The sequence below is a fragment of the Apus apus genome, chromosome 1 (assembly GCF_020740795.1).
Source record: "Apus apus isolate bApuApu2 chromosome 1, bApuApu2.pri.cur, whole genome shotgun sequence".
In the NCBI taxonomy this organism is placed as follows: Eukaryota; Metazoa; Chordata; class Aves; order Apodiformes; family Apodidae; genus Apus; species Apus apus.
Genome location: NC_067282.1, coordinates 22,372,537 through 22,389,853, shown reverse-complemented (window position 1 = coordinate 22,389,853; position 17,317 = coordinate 22,372,537). Strand labels below are relative to the sequence as shown.

The 17,317-nt window shown below is 42.5% G+C and overlaps 1 protein-coding gene across 10 annotated transcripts in view; it reads left to right on the top strand.

Annotated features, from left to right (window-relative positions):
• KATNAL1 (katanin catalytic subunit A1 like 1) overlaps positions 1-12,134 on the top strand; it is a 51,325-nt gene extending 39,191 nt beyond the window's left edge. For all 10 annotated transcript variants that reach the window (XM_051644055.1, XM_051644037.1, XM_051644073.1 and 7 more), the window contains 5 exons: positions 2,427-2,585; positions 3,431-3,557; positions 4,511-4,645; positions 6,930-7,056; positions 8,566-12,134. In XM_051644055.1, the coding sequence (XP_051500015.1) occupies positions 2,427-2,585; positions 3,431-3,557; positions 4,511-4,645; positions 6,930-7,056; positions 8,566-8,764 (747 nt within the window). In that variant the 3' untranslated portion in view covers positions 8,765-12,134. The remainder of the gene's footprint in view (positions 1-2,426; positions 2,586-3,430; positions 3,558-4,510; positions 4,646-6,929; positions 7,057-8,565) is intronic.
• The last annotated feature ends 5,183 nt before the right edge of the window (positions 12,135-17,317 follow it).

The following is a 17,317-nucleotide window of genomic DNA, read 5'->3' as shown; positions in this document are numbered from 1 at the left end:
CCCACTGCTCTGGTAGTGATTGTTACAACAACAAGAAGTAACCCTGCAGTGATTTCATCAAAACATTTACTCCCTGTGGTGCATTTCAGCTTCTTACTGGAATACTTTGGATTAACAGAGCCTTAGAGGAAGAATAAAGAAGTCTTTGTGTTTGTCAAGGATTTTAACTAGTGAGTAAGTGGCAGCCTCCTAGTTTGCAGAGAGAAAGAGCAACTTGATCCTATGTGTTCCTGTTTGAAACCATGCTCATCTTGTTTTACTGAGGACTCAGGTTCATTTCTTTTTCCTTTTTTTTTTAATGGATACTTCTATCATCTTTATCCCCAGAGTGCTTGGTTTTTCTCTGGCCTTACACCTAGCATGGCTACTTTGCACCTGTGTTATGTACATATCTAATGGCTCCAGTATCATGTGCTCACTGTACTAGTTACACAGGAGGTGCAGAGCCATGGGCTTTGATTTTGGCAGGGAGCGGCATGTGTAGCTGAAGCCAGAATTTGACCTTCCTTAATAATGGAGGACCAAAGCAATATCCCAAATATATCCTGCAGTAAACATATTTTGTCAAAAAATGGTCAAGTGTGCTTTGAGTTGGGGTGAAGCTTGCTTTAAAATATTAAATAAACACATTTGAAACTTGGAGAGAACACTAAGTCATCTCTCACCTGCATATTACAGGCTGAGTAATCTTCACCCAGTTACTCCAGGGTTGTACTTACAACGTCATTATAATATCAGTATGACTATGCAGCAACTCAAATTACAGTATATGTCTGAATGTTCACAGGGAGAAAGAGTCCATTTATTTTTTATGCTTGCTGCTCTGGAGCTTACGAAACCTTGGGCAGCCTGAGGAGTGACATTGGACTGTTATCTGTATGAATGAAGACTGAACATTTCTGAATTAATTTACCAATGAATGTATATTGAGCTTGCATTAGCCAAGTGTTAAATGGCAATAAAGGTATTAAGAGTTAATGGAAAATGGAATACAGAGAGGCTATTGCTTTTGAATTGTACATTTTTTAATAATTGCGTTCCCGGTTGATTTGTTTTTATAGATCTCTTCCATGTCATTCTTTGTGCTTTTTGAGGTAAATTTGTGTGAGGAACAGATGAAATCTAATTTGCTGTGTGGCTTGCCTTTAACAGATATTTTATTGCTGTGGCATTTTATGTAAGTTATTAATTGCAAAGCACATTATGATGTGCAATTCTAATTCTAGCTAATTTGATTACCCTTGCAACACAGTACAGCTTTACTTGAGGAAGCTCTTGTAATAAGACCTTGTGGTTGAGAGAGGGGAAAAAACCCCAAGCACCTTGAGCGCTCCATCTTCATAGTGCTGTACAGGGATGTAAGAGTGTGTTGTCCTTCTGCAGCACTGTTGCTGAAAGGGTTGGAAACACTATCCATAAAGACAACCGTATTTAAAAATATTATCAAGAGTGATAATTATCGGTTGTCTCAGTGCCACTATCTCAACATGGGTCCTGAGAACACTGTGTGTCTAAAACGCGCTTGAGTAACGATGGGTAAATATGATGAGCTGCAGAGATGTGTACTCCTTACTCTCTCTTTCAGATAGACCACAGATGGAAAGACAGTCTGATGGTGAGGATGCCAACCTGGGATTTAACCATTTTAGTTCGAAAGCTTTCTGAATGATCACTGAGACTCATATTAGGCTATTTGTGGGACTGAGTGGTAGTCCACATGAGCCACAGTTGCTTATCTGTGAAACAGAAATAGCACTGCTCTTCTGCCATCCAACACTGTGGAGAGGACAGTGTTTCCTTCAGGAATTGCTGAAATGCAATAATATGGCCATAGAAGTACTGAAATGGAGAAATTAAATGGTATGACAAACCCTTGTTTCCAGGGAATTCTCTCATTCATACTTAAATGTAAAAATAATCTAGATTTTTATATATACATATATCAGCATTTTTTATTTTTTTTTTACAGAATGCCTTTCTACAGAAAAAATGCTCTACTGAGGGAACACAATTATCTGCAAATGTATTTTGGTTTCTCTGAAGCTTTTTTCATGAAGGGGCCTTTGTTCCAAAATTAAAAATTCAGTCTCTTCATCTGCATGTACAGACCCTTGTTAGCAGGGAAAGGCCTAAGTTTGAGTCCAGGCTCTGTCTGATTCAGGGCTGTAAATGTGTTGTCTTCTTCCCAGGTGATAGGTGATAGCAACAGTTACTGGCTTTTGTGATTCATACTTCAGTGGAGTGGTAAAAATAAATCCTAGAGCATTTCCACACTGTTCTCAAAAACAGGATTCTTGTCTGTTGTTTTCCGTTGATGGCAATTATGTTATTAAGCAATTAAAAACCAGATCTCAGATAAAATCAAGATGTGGCACCAATTGCAGTTTCTTTATTTGTTGTTCCTTACCTTTGTTTTTACCTTTCAGGGCGTGCTGATGGTTGGTCCTCCTGGCACTGGCAAAACAATGCTAGCAAAAGCTGTTGCTACAGAATGTGGAACAACATTCTTCAATGTGTCTTCCTCTACCCTGACATCTAAATACAGGGGCGAGTCTGAGAAGCTGGTCCGCCTCTTGTTTGAAATGGTATGTTCTCAATGATGTGATCTGGGGATTGCTAAGGCCAGAAGGGACATCTCCCTTGGTTTACTGCCTCTCTAGTAGCATGTTGGAAGTATGGAGTTCATTGCACTGATGCCCCCTCAACTGGATAGAAAAGCACAGTCTCTGTGTTTCCATCCTTTTCTGATATGTCATCGAGGATTAAGAAGGAAATGGTTCATCACCCATGTTGAGATGACATTTTCCAGACTAGACATAGAGTTGTGACCTTGACAGAAATTCAGTTCTTATTTTGTTGTGGGATAAGCCCATAGGAAGTAGATTTGAAGTTAGAAGGGATTGGGAACTGGAAGCAATACATGTTTTATTTCTGGTTTCTGTTCTGAACGGACACAAGCCCCTTGGTGAAGTTTTGAGTGCAGTCCATCATGCAGGATGTGTGAAGGACATGTGGACATGTGCTGAAGGGTCATTCACCTTTTCAGGATCCTTGCTGTACTTCTACTGAACTCTCAGTTAAAACCTGTCTCTGTTGAAACAAGCTGAGCTCTCTTCTGTCCCCTGGGCTTTCCCACTTGCCATGGAAAAACCTGGACAGGAAAAACTGCCTGTATTTTGATTGTATTCTTTTTTGTCCTTTGGAAGACTAGTTGCTGAAGAAAACCAGCACAGAAATATCCCTTACTTGAGTAGTACAGTTCAAGCTTAACCATATGCCAAACAGTTTGTAAATCAAGATCTTGGATTAATTTTTTGTGAGAGGCAGGAAAGATATGTATGTAGTATGTCTAGTGGGACTGGATCATGGTCTGATGAGGGCCTGTTCTTGCTGCTGGAGCCTTAACAGTGATGCTTTCATTTGAATAAAGGCAAGGTTTTATGCTCCAACAACAATCTTCATTGATGAGATAGATTCCATCTGCAGCCGCAGAGGCACGTCCGACGAACACGAGGCGAGTCGCAGAGTCAAGTCAGAGCTGCTTGTGCAAATGGACGGTAACAAGTGTTTAGATCTGAGTTTGGGGCTGGGGTGCTGTTTCTTTACCAGTGGGAATGTAAGAACGTGAGCAATCCGTAAAACCCAACTATATGGATGGGGGAAAAATAAGGCAGAATTCGAGAGTAGTGTATTTTTGGAGTGTTCAAAGGCAGATGACTGAAAAGGGTGTTCTCCTTAATTTTTTTCTAAAATGGCCATTTTGATCGCAAATTGAAAACTCATATTCAAGAGACACAGGCTCTAGGAGAAGCAGATAATGGAGATTTGTGCAGTTTAGTATGGGTCTTAATTTTTAATGAAATTTCAACCCTTTGCTAGAGTGTCCACCTCCAGGACCCCACTGAGAGATCTGATTTTGCTGTATTCTGTGGTGGCAGCTAGTATTACCCTTTTTAGTCAGATTTAGGACCTTTTCTGTGCAGATGCATCCAATGAGAAAGACCATCTAAGGAAAATTGTGGTTTGATAACCACCTCTGTATTGCAGTTGTTGTTTAACTACTGTTTATAAAGTCCTCAAATGGGCGGCTTCATTGTGGTAAACTCAGGGCAGGCAACTTTTTGCCCCCTAGTGATAATTTCTTTCTAGTTGCTTTGCAGTTCTCATTTGGGAGGCCAAGGAGTGATTCCTATTTCTTCTATGGCCAGATTTGACAGAGATGGTGCTTTCAGAGGGACTGGTTGGGCTACAGTTGTGTATGACTGTGTTATTAGCACTGTCAAAGAAAGCCTTCCCCTGACTCAGCAAAAACTGTCCCTTTCTCTGCGACAGTGATGGTCTTGTCACACTTAAGCTATAGTAAGGTTGGAAAACAGCACTAGGACTACATTTAGCTGTTGCTTAGCTTCATCCAGGTTTTTGTAGTGTTTGTCTGTGCAGTATTTCTTAGCAAGTATCTCAATCAGTAAGAGCTGTGGAGTGACATTTCTCTTAACTGTTGTTCTTGCAGGGGTAGGTGGTACTCTGGAAAATGATGACCCTTCCAAGATGGTTATGGTGTTAGCAGCTACAAATTTTCCCTGGGATATCGATGAAGCTCTCCGACGGAGACTGGAGAAGAGGATTTATATACCTTTGCCCACAGGTATGTTTGCTATGAGAATTTTCCTTTGAAATGACCTTTGCAGGATAAGCTTAGGACAACTGCAGGACTGTTTGGCTGGGGAGGAATCTTTATGTTTTTGTGATGAGCAGTGAAATGAAGTGGTTAATCAACTGCCTGGGTTGCTTTATTTTTAAAGAAAGTGAGAGAAGGAAAAAAAATACTCCCTGCTTGGGGGCTTAAAAACAAAGAACTGCGCTATTTCATTTCAGGCCTGTTGATGGGTTCTTACATTTTGAAAGACAGTTAGTTTTGATGAGCCTAGAATTATTTTAAATGTTTAACAGTCAATCCTTGAGTGATCATCACAGGCAGCCTTTCGACATGTCCAGACGTACCGCAAATGCACTCCATGTCCTTGCAGACAAATGCAAAGAAGTGGATCCATGAATTTTCACTTACAGGCTTAGTTCATTGTAAATCACTGCTTGCTTGCCTTTATGACTGTGCTTCAAGTCACTCAGAATGCATCAGGCTGATTGCTTTCCTGCCCTGAGATGTGTCGGCTCGTATTGTCTTTTTGAGCTGTCATTCACCTGTCCTATTAATTTTGAGATTCCTATCATTTGAAGTTTGCATAGCTTCATTTCTTCTTGGTACAGCGGGTGCCTCGTTTCCCTGCATGAGCACTCAAGATAACAAGATGTGTGATCGTGGTGACAGCAGTTGGGATTGAGTTTAGCAGGTATAAGGAAACTTAATAGTTCTACATCTTGTCTTTGCTGCTTACAGGCAGTAACAGCTCCTAACAGGATGCCTGTCTTTATGACCAATTAGTTTAAAAACCTATCAGCTCTTGCTCTTGTTCCTAATTAAACCAGATTGTTTTCTGACACAGTGTATTACACCCTGGACAACATATGAGACATGCTCCAGTTTTATTTTCCATCTTACTTTCTGTTGCATCTGTTCTGGAAATAAGAATGTTGAGATGTTCTGGGCAAGTCTGAGTGATGCGTTTATAACTATGCTGTGTGGTTTGATGTGGTCAGGCATTTTAATTGAATATACACCAGTGTATTGTAGAATTCGATGGAAGTATATACTGTGTTTCATTTTGAAAGTAGTGCAAGGACTTGCTTAGCCCTATAGCAAAGAATAGAAGTTCTCTGACACATTAGATGTTCTCTGACACAGGGTGATCTCTGCAGGTATGCTGTATGTACATTGTGCTCTGTAAATAAATCCCCATTTTATAGCACCGGTTGTGTGTGATTGATAACTCTATATTCTTGACAGTTCTGCAAAGCAGCTTTAGACAAGCTCTGCAATTTCTATTACATTTCCCTTCCCCCTTCTTTTTAATTAGGGACAGCAATAAATAAAGCATAAGTGTGGACACTTCCATAAGACTTCTAGCCTTTCCTACTGTTATTTCTTTTGTTGTGTTTGTCCTCTTTTCTAGGTCATAAAAATTGGTCACTGTGGAAATAAAGATGCTGAACTGGTATATTTTTCTGTACTGTAAAAGCCTGGAAAGGACTTGTCCCCTTCTTTATCACCCTTGTGAAGAGTAACACTGAGGCCTAAACTGTCAAATGTGAATTCCCTCTTACAAGCCTACGCTGCTTAACATATGTACCCAAATGCACATATGCACATGCCCTGTACAAGAAAAATGGTTAACTGGTTGCATAAGTGCTCATTTTTGCAGCTGGTAATCACCCTGTGCAACCTGCATGTAGGACTGAAAGCTGGATACCAGGACATTTGTACTGTAAATATGTTACTATGTTTACTGTATTAATGTATCTGTTTTCTATCAGGCTTCAGCAGCTTTCTTGGGTCCCAGCTGAGTGAAGTGCTTAAACATATGCTTAAAGTTCAGCCTATTGTTAAGGGATTTGTGCTGTCTGAAGCTCTGTTAATACAATCCTTATTGTGGTTCTAATGAAACTTTGTGAATAATATGCAATCAAACACTTGAACAACAAGTGAATCCAAAGGGATGTGAGAGTAAGCAGACATTTGTGCTTTTGTGCCCTTGGGTAGTATGTGACCAAATGCTTTGTCACCTGAGACATAACAGACATTTTTAAAGACATATGGCTTTGGGATTTGTCTCAAGACTATACAGTTTTGATACACTACTTTTAACCATATACTTTGCTGTATTTGATTGGACACTTTACTATGTTTTGTTCTGTCTGTTTTCTTATATTAAGCCTCTTTTGTTTGTACGTTTCACTGAAAAATCTAAGTTGTGTTAATTTCTGGTTTTAATGTTATTCTTGCAAGTCTTCAAACAAGTATTTTTATGTTGTAGCAAAAGGCAGAGCAGAATTACTTAAGATTAATCTTCGGGAAGTAGAACTGGATCCTGATATCAGCCTTGAAGAAATTGCTGAGAAGATTGAAGGCTACTCTGGTGCTGACATCACTAACGTTTGCAGGTATCTCATGCCCCTTAATTTGCAAATAAAACTACATGGAACATAATAATTTACATTATTTGATAGAAGGCAATACCCACTACCGCTGAAGCCATGTTAACAGTGACTGTTTGAGGCCTAAATCTATTGGCTGGAACCAGATGTAACTGTCATGTGAAGCAGCCTAAAGACTATGGAGTCTGTATGAGATGTGCTTCAGCTTTCTTGACTCTGAGGAGAAAAAAAAAATTGTCTGAGCAAATCTTATGTTACCACTGTTTGCATTTACTGAATATTTGTTAATACAGTGCAAATCAGGTTTGGATATTTTATTTTTTTTAAATCCCATGAGTTGAAGAGGTAGAATTTTGTGATGCAAAGGAACCTTTCACAGAATGTCCTTGGGGCTTCTATTTGCTGCATGTTTGAGCAGCCCCCAGTACAGCACAGTCTCGGTTTCAGCCCCAATCGTCTAGGTGCAAGGGTAATACAGATAGTTTATAGCATTAATACTGAGTTTATTTCCATCCTGTTCCCACTGTTTGTTTCCTTTTTTGACAAATGGGGCTTTTCTTTTGGAGAATAGGTTATTTATAAAAACTTATCAGTAGGAACTCTACATCCCTTACAACGTCAGAATCCCTACCAAGAGAAACTGATCCTTTAAGAACATGGTTTGGAATTTTGTTTCTTCCCCTGCTGCTTTGCTGTAATTGTGAAATGTCTCCATGGTTTTGAAAACTTGGTGTGTGTCACGCAGCGCAATAGTTAAATTACCTGTTCTCCCTGAGGCCTGTGTTATCCCTTGCCGGGAAAAATCTGGGGAAGGGGAAAATGTAATTTCAGACTGCATGTGGGCTGTGCTGTGAGAAATGAGCAGTGATGTCTCTGCCAGTGGGCCACACAGGCAGCATCCAGGCTGGGGAGGAGTCGTGGAGCAGGTAGAGCATGAGGAGGCACAGGCACTGGTGGTCTCAGTCCCGCAGAGCCAGGTGATGCCGGTGTCTGATGCCTCCAGCTGTGCACTCTACAGATTCAGGTGCTGTGTTCGAGCAGGGAACGGAGCTGGGCTGCACTCCCAGCACTTGCTGACTGTCTTTTTGGGCTACACAGTGGGGAGAAGGTTGAAATCTAAGGGGCTGGGGGTGGAAAATCCAGACTACTTTAAAGGAAAAAAAAGTCTTTGAGTGCAGTTCATCTCCCACCCTGCCCTTTCCTGCACTGAAGTTGTAAAATTTCATCTCTATGAATCATTGTTAAAGGTTTTCAGTTTTATAGTTTTAATTATCTCTGCACATTTACCATATGCTTAAATGGGTTTTGGTGCCAATGCATTCTTTTTGTTGAATTAATGTAGGGATCTGGGAGCATGGTAGCTAAGAAAGATGTGAACCGCATCTTCTGTGGTAAATAAATGCTCTGTAAAGTGTCCCTGCCAGTGATTTCTAGCAAGAGAATACAATCAAAATTCATAGGCTTAAAGCACATGCTGCTAGCAATTAGCTCCCATATATTGTCCTGTATTTCCAGGGATGCTTCTTTAATGGCAATGAGACGACGTATTAACGGCTTAACTCCAGAAGAGATTCGTGCACTTTCTAAAGAGGAGCTTCAAATGCCTGTTACCAAGGGGGACTTTGAGCTGGCTCTGAAGAAAATCTCCAAATCTGTTTCAGCTGCAGACCTAGAGAAGTACGAAAAATGGATGGTGGAGTTTGGATCTGCTTAATCTCAGTGACAGCTCTCCTTTGCTAGAATTTTATGGCTTTTGTTGTTTTCACTTGCAAAATGAGTTAGAAATCTTTTTAAAGGTTTAATAAAAGGTCTGCCTCTGCCCCAATCCCACCCCCTTCTTGGTGACAAGATCTTTTAAACTTAATTTGCCTTTAAAAGAAATGAACACAATATTGAGCTGCTATTATAAAAGATGTTTTATCTCTGAAATTGTAAAATGCGACAAACAGGAAGGGAAAATTATACTTGTGAGGGTCATCTTATTTTTTGTCCAATGAAGAGCAGTGTTACTTAACCTCCTTATAGTCACCTTCCATGGCTGGAATCAATAAATCAGCTGGAAGATGTGACTCCAGAGGAGCTAATAAGGGCTCACTGTACCCTCTCCTCTTCAGTGCTTCTTTTCTGTTGAGCTGCTAACTCTGCCTCCCTTGAACATGGCATTGAAGTTACTGTCCTCTCTCTCTGGTTGGATATTCAGAGAAAAGCCTGTGGATTAATTGGCATTACACAGAGGAAATGAGGATCAGTCTTCCAGCAAGACATGGGCTTGGCTCTCTTCTCATGTACACCCATTTGGAATCGATATCACTTCAGGCTGGATTGATGTCACCTGTGGTGAATTCTGATGGAAATGACAGGAAATGAAAAGGGCCTCACTTAGGTTCAGTCCAGTTTATGCTTGGTCTCTGAATATGGTTTGTACCACTTTGACTGGTAGACACTTTGAAGTTTCACCAGTAGGCACTTTGACTTAAGTTACGTTTTGCACTTTTATGCTTATGAATCATCCTATACTTTGTGCTGTTTAGATATTATTGCTATTACTATTTTAAAGTACTGAGAATTTAATACAGTCAAGACACTACTATCAAGGCTGTCTTTCAAACACATGGCTGTCCTTAAAACACGTGGCTGTGGACATCCACTTCTTCTGATTAGACATGAACTCTTTCCTAACTTTACTAGGCAATGGAATTTGCATCTGTTTATGTTGTAGAACTGTTCATGCTTTTTTTAAAAAAAAATTTAAATTTCTTAAAAAATTATAAATTATTTAGGGGAAAATAATCTGTACAATCTCATTTATGTACTTACCTGATTCTTCCCTTCCCATGTACAAATACAGGGATGAGAAGGGTTGAGTTATAATCTCTAGCATGAGACATCTTCTCTCTGGAGTATAACTGTCATGCTGACTCATGGACTTGGCCTGCAAGTCTGACATATGAAGGTTTGCCATGGTAGGAATAAGAAGAAGAGGCTAAATTTACAGAGGAATATGCATGCTCTCTGACTTTTGTTAGTCTGTGAGCTAGGCCTGAAGTATCTTGGTGGATGTGAATTGCTGTGTGGTTCAATAGGTATTCTATCCTTCAGCTCTCTGCTGAGAATCCTAGTGGCATAGCTGGATGTGGAAGGCTGGAGTATGAAAAAGATAATACCTCCTTTGCATGGAAATGTATCCTTATTTGCTCCTTTTTGCTAGTTCTTGAAATATCCCAATAGTGTCAGCAATTCAGCACATGGGTCCTTGGGCCATGGCATGTGAACCACTGAGGCAAATGCTGCTGAAGCATGTCTGCTGTTCAGTAGCAGGGGCTGTCAGGACACATGCAGGACAGCTTTGCAGCGTCGGTCTGATTACGTGAGCCATTTGTAAAGCTCTTTTGCTGTTGCTGTTTTGTCTGTCCGTATTCCTTTTTCTGTCTTTCTCTGTGAAGACCACATCTTGGGTTGATGCTGTCATTTTAAAGGGCTGTCCCAATTTACATGGAGGAACACCATGGAGATTCTGTCAGTCTTGCGCTTGACATGGAACTCAATGGTGGCTTAAGAAGCGTGTTTCTGTGTGGCACTCCATAAAGTGCCTTCTAGGGCTCTGAGACTGGTTGAGGTACAGCTGCTGTTGTAATCTTTTGAAGGACAGAGCATCTCCACTGGATAGCATGAGGCCCTGTTACACTCCTGGACAGGCAGGTTACTGCAGGAAGAACATCAGCTTTTACCCCTTTACCTGTAGGAAGATTAAAAGCTCCAGCTGCTCCTTTCCTGACCAGTTTGCACTAACTGCACAGTAGAGCCCTTGTGGGATTCACTATACCTGCAGCTGTCAGACTAAAAGGAACAGTTTTCTCTGCACTGGAAGATGAGCGAGTAGAAGAGGGGTTGACTCTTTATAATTTTGGCTGAATTCCTACCAGGGTTAGTCTCTTCCTCCAAGGGAATAACTGGACTTCATAGAGAGAAGGCTTTGAAAACATCTTTGCAGTCTGTCATTTCTTCCTTATGAAAGCTGTAGGCTGCAGCCCTTACTCTTTTGTTTGTTTGTCTTACTTCAGCAGAAATCGGTAAATCTTGTGGCTAATGCCAGATTAGCACTTCAGGGTCTCTCACTAGAGAGGACATTGCTGCCTGAGGAACTTAGGCTACAGAAGCACGATCTAGAAGGGAATAGATGTGAATGCCAATACCTTACCCTGTTCATCCACCCAAGAGCCCTGCTGGGATTCAGCAGTTGCTGCTTAGAAGGGTCTAATTTCCAGTTTCCTCAGTTTCATAGTGCAAGCACCACTGGCCTTCCTGCTGACGAAGGCAGAGCATTTAGCAAAAATGTCTTTCCTTAGCTTTTTAATGAACCTTCTACCTTAAGGCATTAAACTTTCCCCTTGCATGTTAATCACAGTTCACTGTACCAGATATTCTCGCTAGTAGGAATTATTTAAGACCTGTGGTCTTTTTCTCTAAAAGTCATAATTTCTACCCAAAATATGTTTTTCTTGTACAGAACCATTCATCCTTTACTGCTGCAGAACAGAAAAGTGAACATTTCTAGGCTGTAGATGTTTGTATGTACAATGGTTGTTCCCAAGCATTACACCTGTGACTTGAGCCCAGCTAGATTGGGCACCTTGCAAGACAGAGACCACCCCAGCTGAGACTTCTCAGGGTAGGGATCTGGAGCCGTATGCTGACCCGTACATCTTTACCAGATCATGCTGGCAGTCAACAAGGTGTGCTTGGAGATTGGGTTATTAATTCAAGCAGGGAGCCAGCAAGATGGAGCAAGGAGCAACCAGGGAAGCAAGGTCAGGCCAACACTGGCAGCAACTCAGTGCCCTAAGGATCAGCTTACAGACCAGCATAAGTCCAGTTCCTCTCCCACTGGTGGAAGCCCTTGTGTAGGGATGTTGGATTCCTCAGAGAGCCACATCTGAGCATATCACAGCCTGCTGCAACAGTGTGCTCTCTCTGTGTCTGTATGTGGATGAAAGTACGTGTGCACACGTCTGTGTAGATATACGCACATAAGGTGTGGTGCTTCAGGAGTTTGTACCTAAACTACATAAAAAACATGTTTTAAAGCTGTGTTTACGTGTCTCTTTCTAAACCTCTGTGAAAGCCCTCTTGGGTGGCACTGTTAATTTTTGCACAATAACAGATTTGGTTGTATGAAGTAATAAACATACATGTAGAGTCTGTTTGTCTCGCTTGGGTTGGGCTGCCAGTGCTTTGCTGGCAACTGTTTGCAAAGGCTGCCATGCAATGCAGATCTTCTCAGCATGTCACGGTGCTGTTGGACTCACCAAAGTCCTGGATGGAGAGCAGTTAAAGCAGAGTCTGTTTTTTTGGATAACACTGTCTGCAATGCTTTCCCTCTTAAATTAGCCTTTTGTTGCCACAGGCTATAAAATGGAGAATGCTCCAATGCCCAGCACATGGAAGGAGGGGGGTGGAGTGGAGGAGAGCAGAGCAGAGCAGAGGCCCCAGCAGATGTTCGGTGTTAGCACCTGATTCAGACCTCACAGAGCAGAGCTGGGCAGGCTTTTTTATTACTTGCCCCTGGGCTGTAAGTGCAATCAGGCTCCAGAGAAGCTGTATCATCAGCTGCCTGCTAACCAGAAGACTTTCAAGAGCAAAACTTCTGTTAGAAAAGAGCTTTCAAACTTGGAAAGAGACCCCAAGTCTCTTGGGACTGAGTTGATTATATGAATTTTCTCACTAACTTCCTTATGAAAGTATGTGTAGTTTCCAGTGTTTCATAAGGCCTCAGGCATGAAAGAGCAAGCAAGGGAAATTGCTGATCAAGGGATTTCAAGAGAGGTCAAATCTTTGCATAGGAAGTTCAGCTCACCTAAGTTTAAAAGAGACTGTGAAATAGCAGAGTTGCACTGGCTTGTTCTGATCATGTTAAAGATGAAAGAGCTTATGTGCTCTAAAGAACTCTTCCATCAAGCGAGCAGAGACCTCGCCGTACAGCCCAGGCACGAGGGAAGCAGCAGAGGAAATAGTGAACGTTTTTTGTCTGTTTTTGGAATAAGCCACCCTGAATCACATTTTAAATTGATTTATGTTTTTTTAAACTCTAGCGACAGATGTATGTGGTGAACGCGCCGGTGACATTCTGCTGCTGGGGGGCATGCAAGGAGCCTGAGAGTGCCAGAGCAACCTGCTGGTGTGAAGTGGGTGGCAGCACCGCTCTGTTTGAGCTGCCCACCAGGCAACGCTGTCGGTGCAGGCTGCTGGCAAGCCAGGCAGGAGCAGCCTCAGTAGCCTTCTGATGGAATAAAGCAGACTGCATAAAGCCACCATTGTTGGGGACAGCAAAGGCAGAGAGATGCTTCGGTTCAAAGTGTGGCACATGGTCCTTTTCCTGGCTCACATCAAGTGTTACGCGAGAGCACTGTGTGAAAGCTTGGCAGCAGCTGCAGATCACCCGTGTTTTGGAGCCCAGCTTCCAAACAAACCCTGGCTAACACAGCTGCTGCAATAAGGGATGTTCCCACCTCCCACAGCACAGGGGCACCTGACCCTCCCTGATTTCTAAGCCATCCTGCTTTTGTATTCTGGTTGTGACCTGTTCTTCTGACCCACTTACCGCACGTACAGTTATTCAGTTCCTATAATAGAGGAGCTTCTTTTGTGCTGTACAGAGCTGTCTTTTGATCAGCTAAAGTGCCATGCTCCTACACGTGTCTACATCTAGGATTCTTGGAAAGATCCAGGAAATTTTCCTCTTCTTCAGAAGGCCCTGACTAGCATTAGAAGTGTAAGGGATGAGATGTCTTGGCTAGCCTGGTTGCCCAGTGCAAGAACACTTAGCTCAACAGCCAAAGAAATGCCATCAAAAATATTCTGGCTTTGTTACAAAGAGGCAAAGGGTGGGGATGTTCCCATTCCTACTGCACAGCCAGAGTTAGGGTTGTATCATGTTCAAGCTTGATTTTCTGGCTTTTGTGTATTTGTGACTTCTTTGTTGTAGTAGGAACATTTTCTCTCAGTTAGGGAGAAGCCAGGGGTTTTTTCTTCAGTGTCTGGGTTAGAGTTTTGGTGATCCCAGGATCTGGTTAGTATATGAAGGTGCTGAGCCTATGCTCTATGTGCTTACTTTTGGAGGAAAGCATCCTGCATCCTGCTTGGCTGTCTGAAGATACAGTGAGTAGTGTAGATTTGTGCAAAGATGCTTAAACATAATATTTAGAATATTAGTTTGGCAAAGAGAGAAATTCTTTCTACCGGATTACGACTGTGTTGCTGTCATTTGTGAGCAGTCACTTGCATAAGTTGTTCAACTGATGTCAAAGAAACTGTCTTGAAAGTAAAAGTTTTTTGAGCTTGACTTTGAAGAGCAAGAAAGGTAGAAAAATATTTGCCTAGAGGAAGATACTGGAGTACACAAGACATTGGGAGCTGAAATTTCTTCTTTTTGTGGTTTTCCTTTTTGTCTAGAAGTTACACTGCTGGGCTGTGCTTTCTGGTTCCAATTTGTTTTGAAATCATTACCATTGTTTATCTGTCTCTCAGACAGTCTTTGCAGATGAATTGGTTCCACAGAGCCCTCTTTTGCTTAGCGGTTGGTGTTCTTGCACAGCGTGTTGTGTGACATCTAATTGAACGGGCTGATGGCATGAGATCTTCCTTGTGAAGTAAAGGTCACCCAAATGGTGAAGGTGAGAGGAACTGCAGTGAATACCAATTGGACTGGTGGTAGCAGAAACCATAGCAACTCTGCTCAGAGTTTATAAATATAACTGCGAAGAAAAAGGGAATAACCTTAAAGAGCTGCTGACAACACTGCAATATGCATGTTGATAAAAAAAGGTGGTCTTTGCATCTTTGGTAGTGAGGAGTACGTATGTAAGAGGGTGGAAGAGGCTCAGTGAACAAAGGGAGCCAACTGCAGGCACTGCTGACAGGTTTTGTCACCCAGCCTTGCTGCTTAAAAACCTCCCAGTCACCAGGCCCAGCTTGTTGCAGCCACTTCAAAAACTGCCTTTTAAGTAATAGAATTTGACTTCCTAATAACCTGCTTCCCCTCTAAAAGTGTCTTCAAACTTTGGGATGTGCTGGGGCCAAAGTATTTTTGGAGGGCTAGAAGAATAAGGGGATGTTAATAGCCGTGTGTTTCTGGAGGGTCCTGGGGCTTTCTTGTATTGGGTACCCCTTGGGTGCACAAGAAGAGATGCTGCAAATGCTTATGAGGAGCTGAGGAGGTAGAAGGATGAGAAGAGAGGTGGAAGTTAAGTCACTCACCCAAGGCCCTAGGATCAGTGGAGGAGACAGAACTGTCCCTCTGACTTCCAGTTTCTGATCTTAAAGCATACAATAATGTTTTCCAGTTGCTTTTGTTTTGCAGCCCCCTAGTATTTTTTCTACTGAGGCCAAGATCCCTGTATTGTGAACACAGCAAGTTTGTTTATCTTAAGTGCCTTCTTGCAGGGCTTTAACAAATAGCCTGTGGTGCTCCTGGGGGCTGCAAATGATAGTTTGTAAAGCACTGGCCCATGTCATCCTAAGCTTGCCTGAATTTCTTATGGAAGGGAGTCTATAATAGATGTTGTTGATTTTATTTTCTCCTTGTTACAGTTTTTCAGAAAGATGAAGCTCAGTGAATGTGAGGGGAGTTAATTGACGGTGTGGTTTTTTTCTGTGCAGATTAGCATTTCATCAGCATATGGCACAGCCATTTAAAATAAATATTTGGCTTTCCTTAATTTATGCTTGTGTAGAAGGGTCCCTGATTCATATCCATCCCTCTGTTCTGTCTAATTAGACATTTCTGCCACGGTGCTGGGGGACTGGGCTCCATCCCCTTCACTGAGGACCCACGGGGCAGGTGGGCGGACCCTGCGCTGGCAGGACTGAGGCAGCTCACTGGGCACTGCTGGGTCAGCCTCCCTCGCTGGGGCCTGGGATGTCTTTAGGCTTGGGGACCTGCCCAGCTGAAGCAAAAAAACCAAAACTCCCTCCTTCACTCGCCAGGGCAGCTGTGCTTTTGCAAGACACAACCCCAAGCAAAGCGTGTGGGAGCAAACAGCGTCGGCTGGGGAGATGCTGGAGGAGGAGGTCAGGCAGTGGTGGGGTAGGACGACATGCTGGGATATGTCCCTGTGTGCCCACCCTGTCCAGGCAAGGGAAATCAATGGTGAAGAGAGAGAAAAGCACTCCCCCAGGCACCCAATGCAGATGTGGAAAGGGAAAAGAGCAGGGAGCTTACTTTAAAACAAAGGAACAAATGAAAAACTACTCAGTTTTAAGACTGAGTAGAGCCTGCCGCAGCCAGTGACCCAGGAGGCCTTTTCCAGCTCTGTGGCATATCCAGATGTTTTGTGTTCTCACAGATTATTTGGAAACATTCTACAAGTTTCCAATTGAAATAAATTCATACTTGGATTTTGTTCTAGTGTCTTCTTCTAAAAAATAGATCTTACTCCCTGCTATTTATCCTACATCCCTGAATGTATTTATAGAGTCATTATATAAAGCAACACCTTGTGCTTTGTAAGGCTATGCAAGCTCCTTCAGTCTCTTTTATAAGATGGATCCTCTTCAGTAACCTTTCTTTTCACCTGAGCCTGTTTATTTTTTTAACAAAGATCACCAGAAGTGTACATGGTTGGTCCATAAGCTGCACACAAGAAGTTACCCAGTGAGGTGAGGAAAAAAAAGAACTTGCTATCACAGTATATTGCTGTAACCAAGTGAATAAACTGAGTATTTGGTTGTATAACCTGCAGGAGGAGGGCAGAAGGCCTAGGTATAGTGTTGCACAGCTCGTTAGTTAACTGAGATGATGGTAGGCAGTGGGATACATGGGGCATAGGGACAAGATGCAGGAGCTCTCCAAGGGATGGCAGGAGAAAAGATTTGGGTACTCTGTTCACAGGGATGCGGGTTTGCACCCACGCAGTTTGAGACCACAGCATTTCTGGGGATGTTTGGATGCTGCACAGTTAAAGGAGAAGAAGACATTTGGGACCAGCTAACAAGCTCCAGGGGTAGCATGACCACCAGTAACCAAGAATGAGTGTGAGGGTGAAGTGGCAGGATGGATCACATCGGCCTGCTGTCAGTCTCCCTGTCTCTGCCTTTCTTCTGTCTATGCACAGAGCCCAACCAGGCCTGAGTTACCATGGCACTTGCACTTGGGTTCCCACTGCCATCGCTTTGTGCAGGACCCTGCTGTCCATGGTTCTCCAGAACATTCTCCTTCCTCTTGAGATGTCGAGGAAAAAAGCCAAACTGCAGGTGGCCAAAGGGAGCTGTT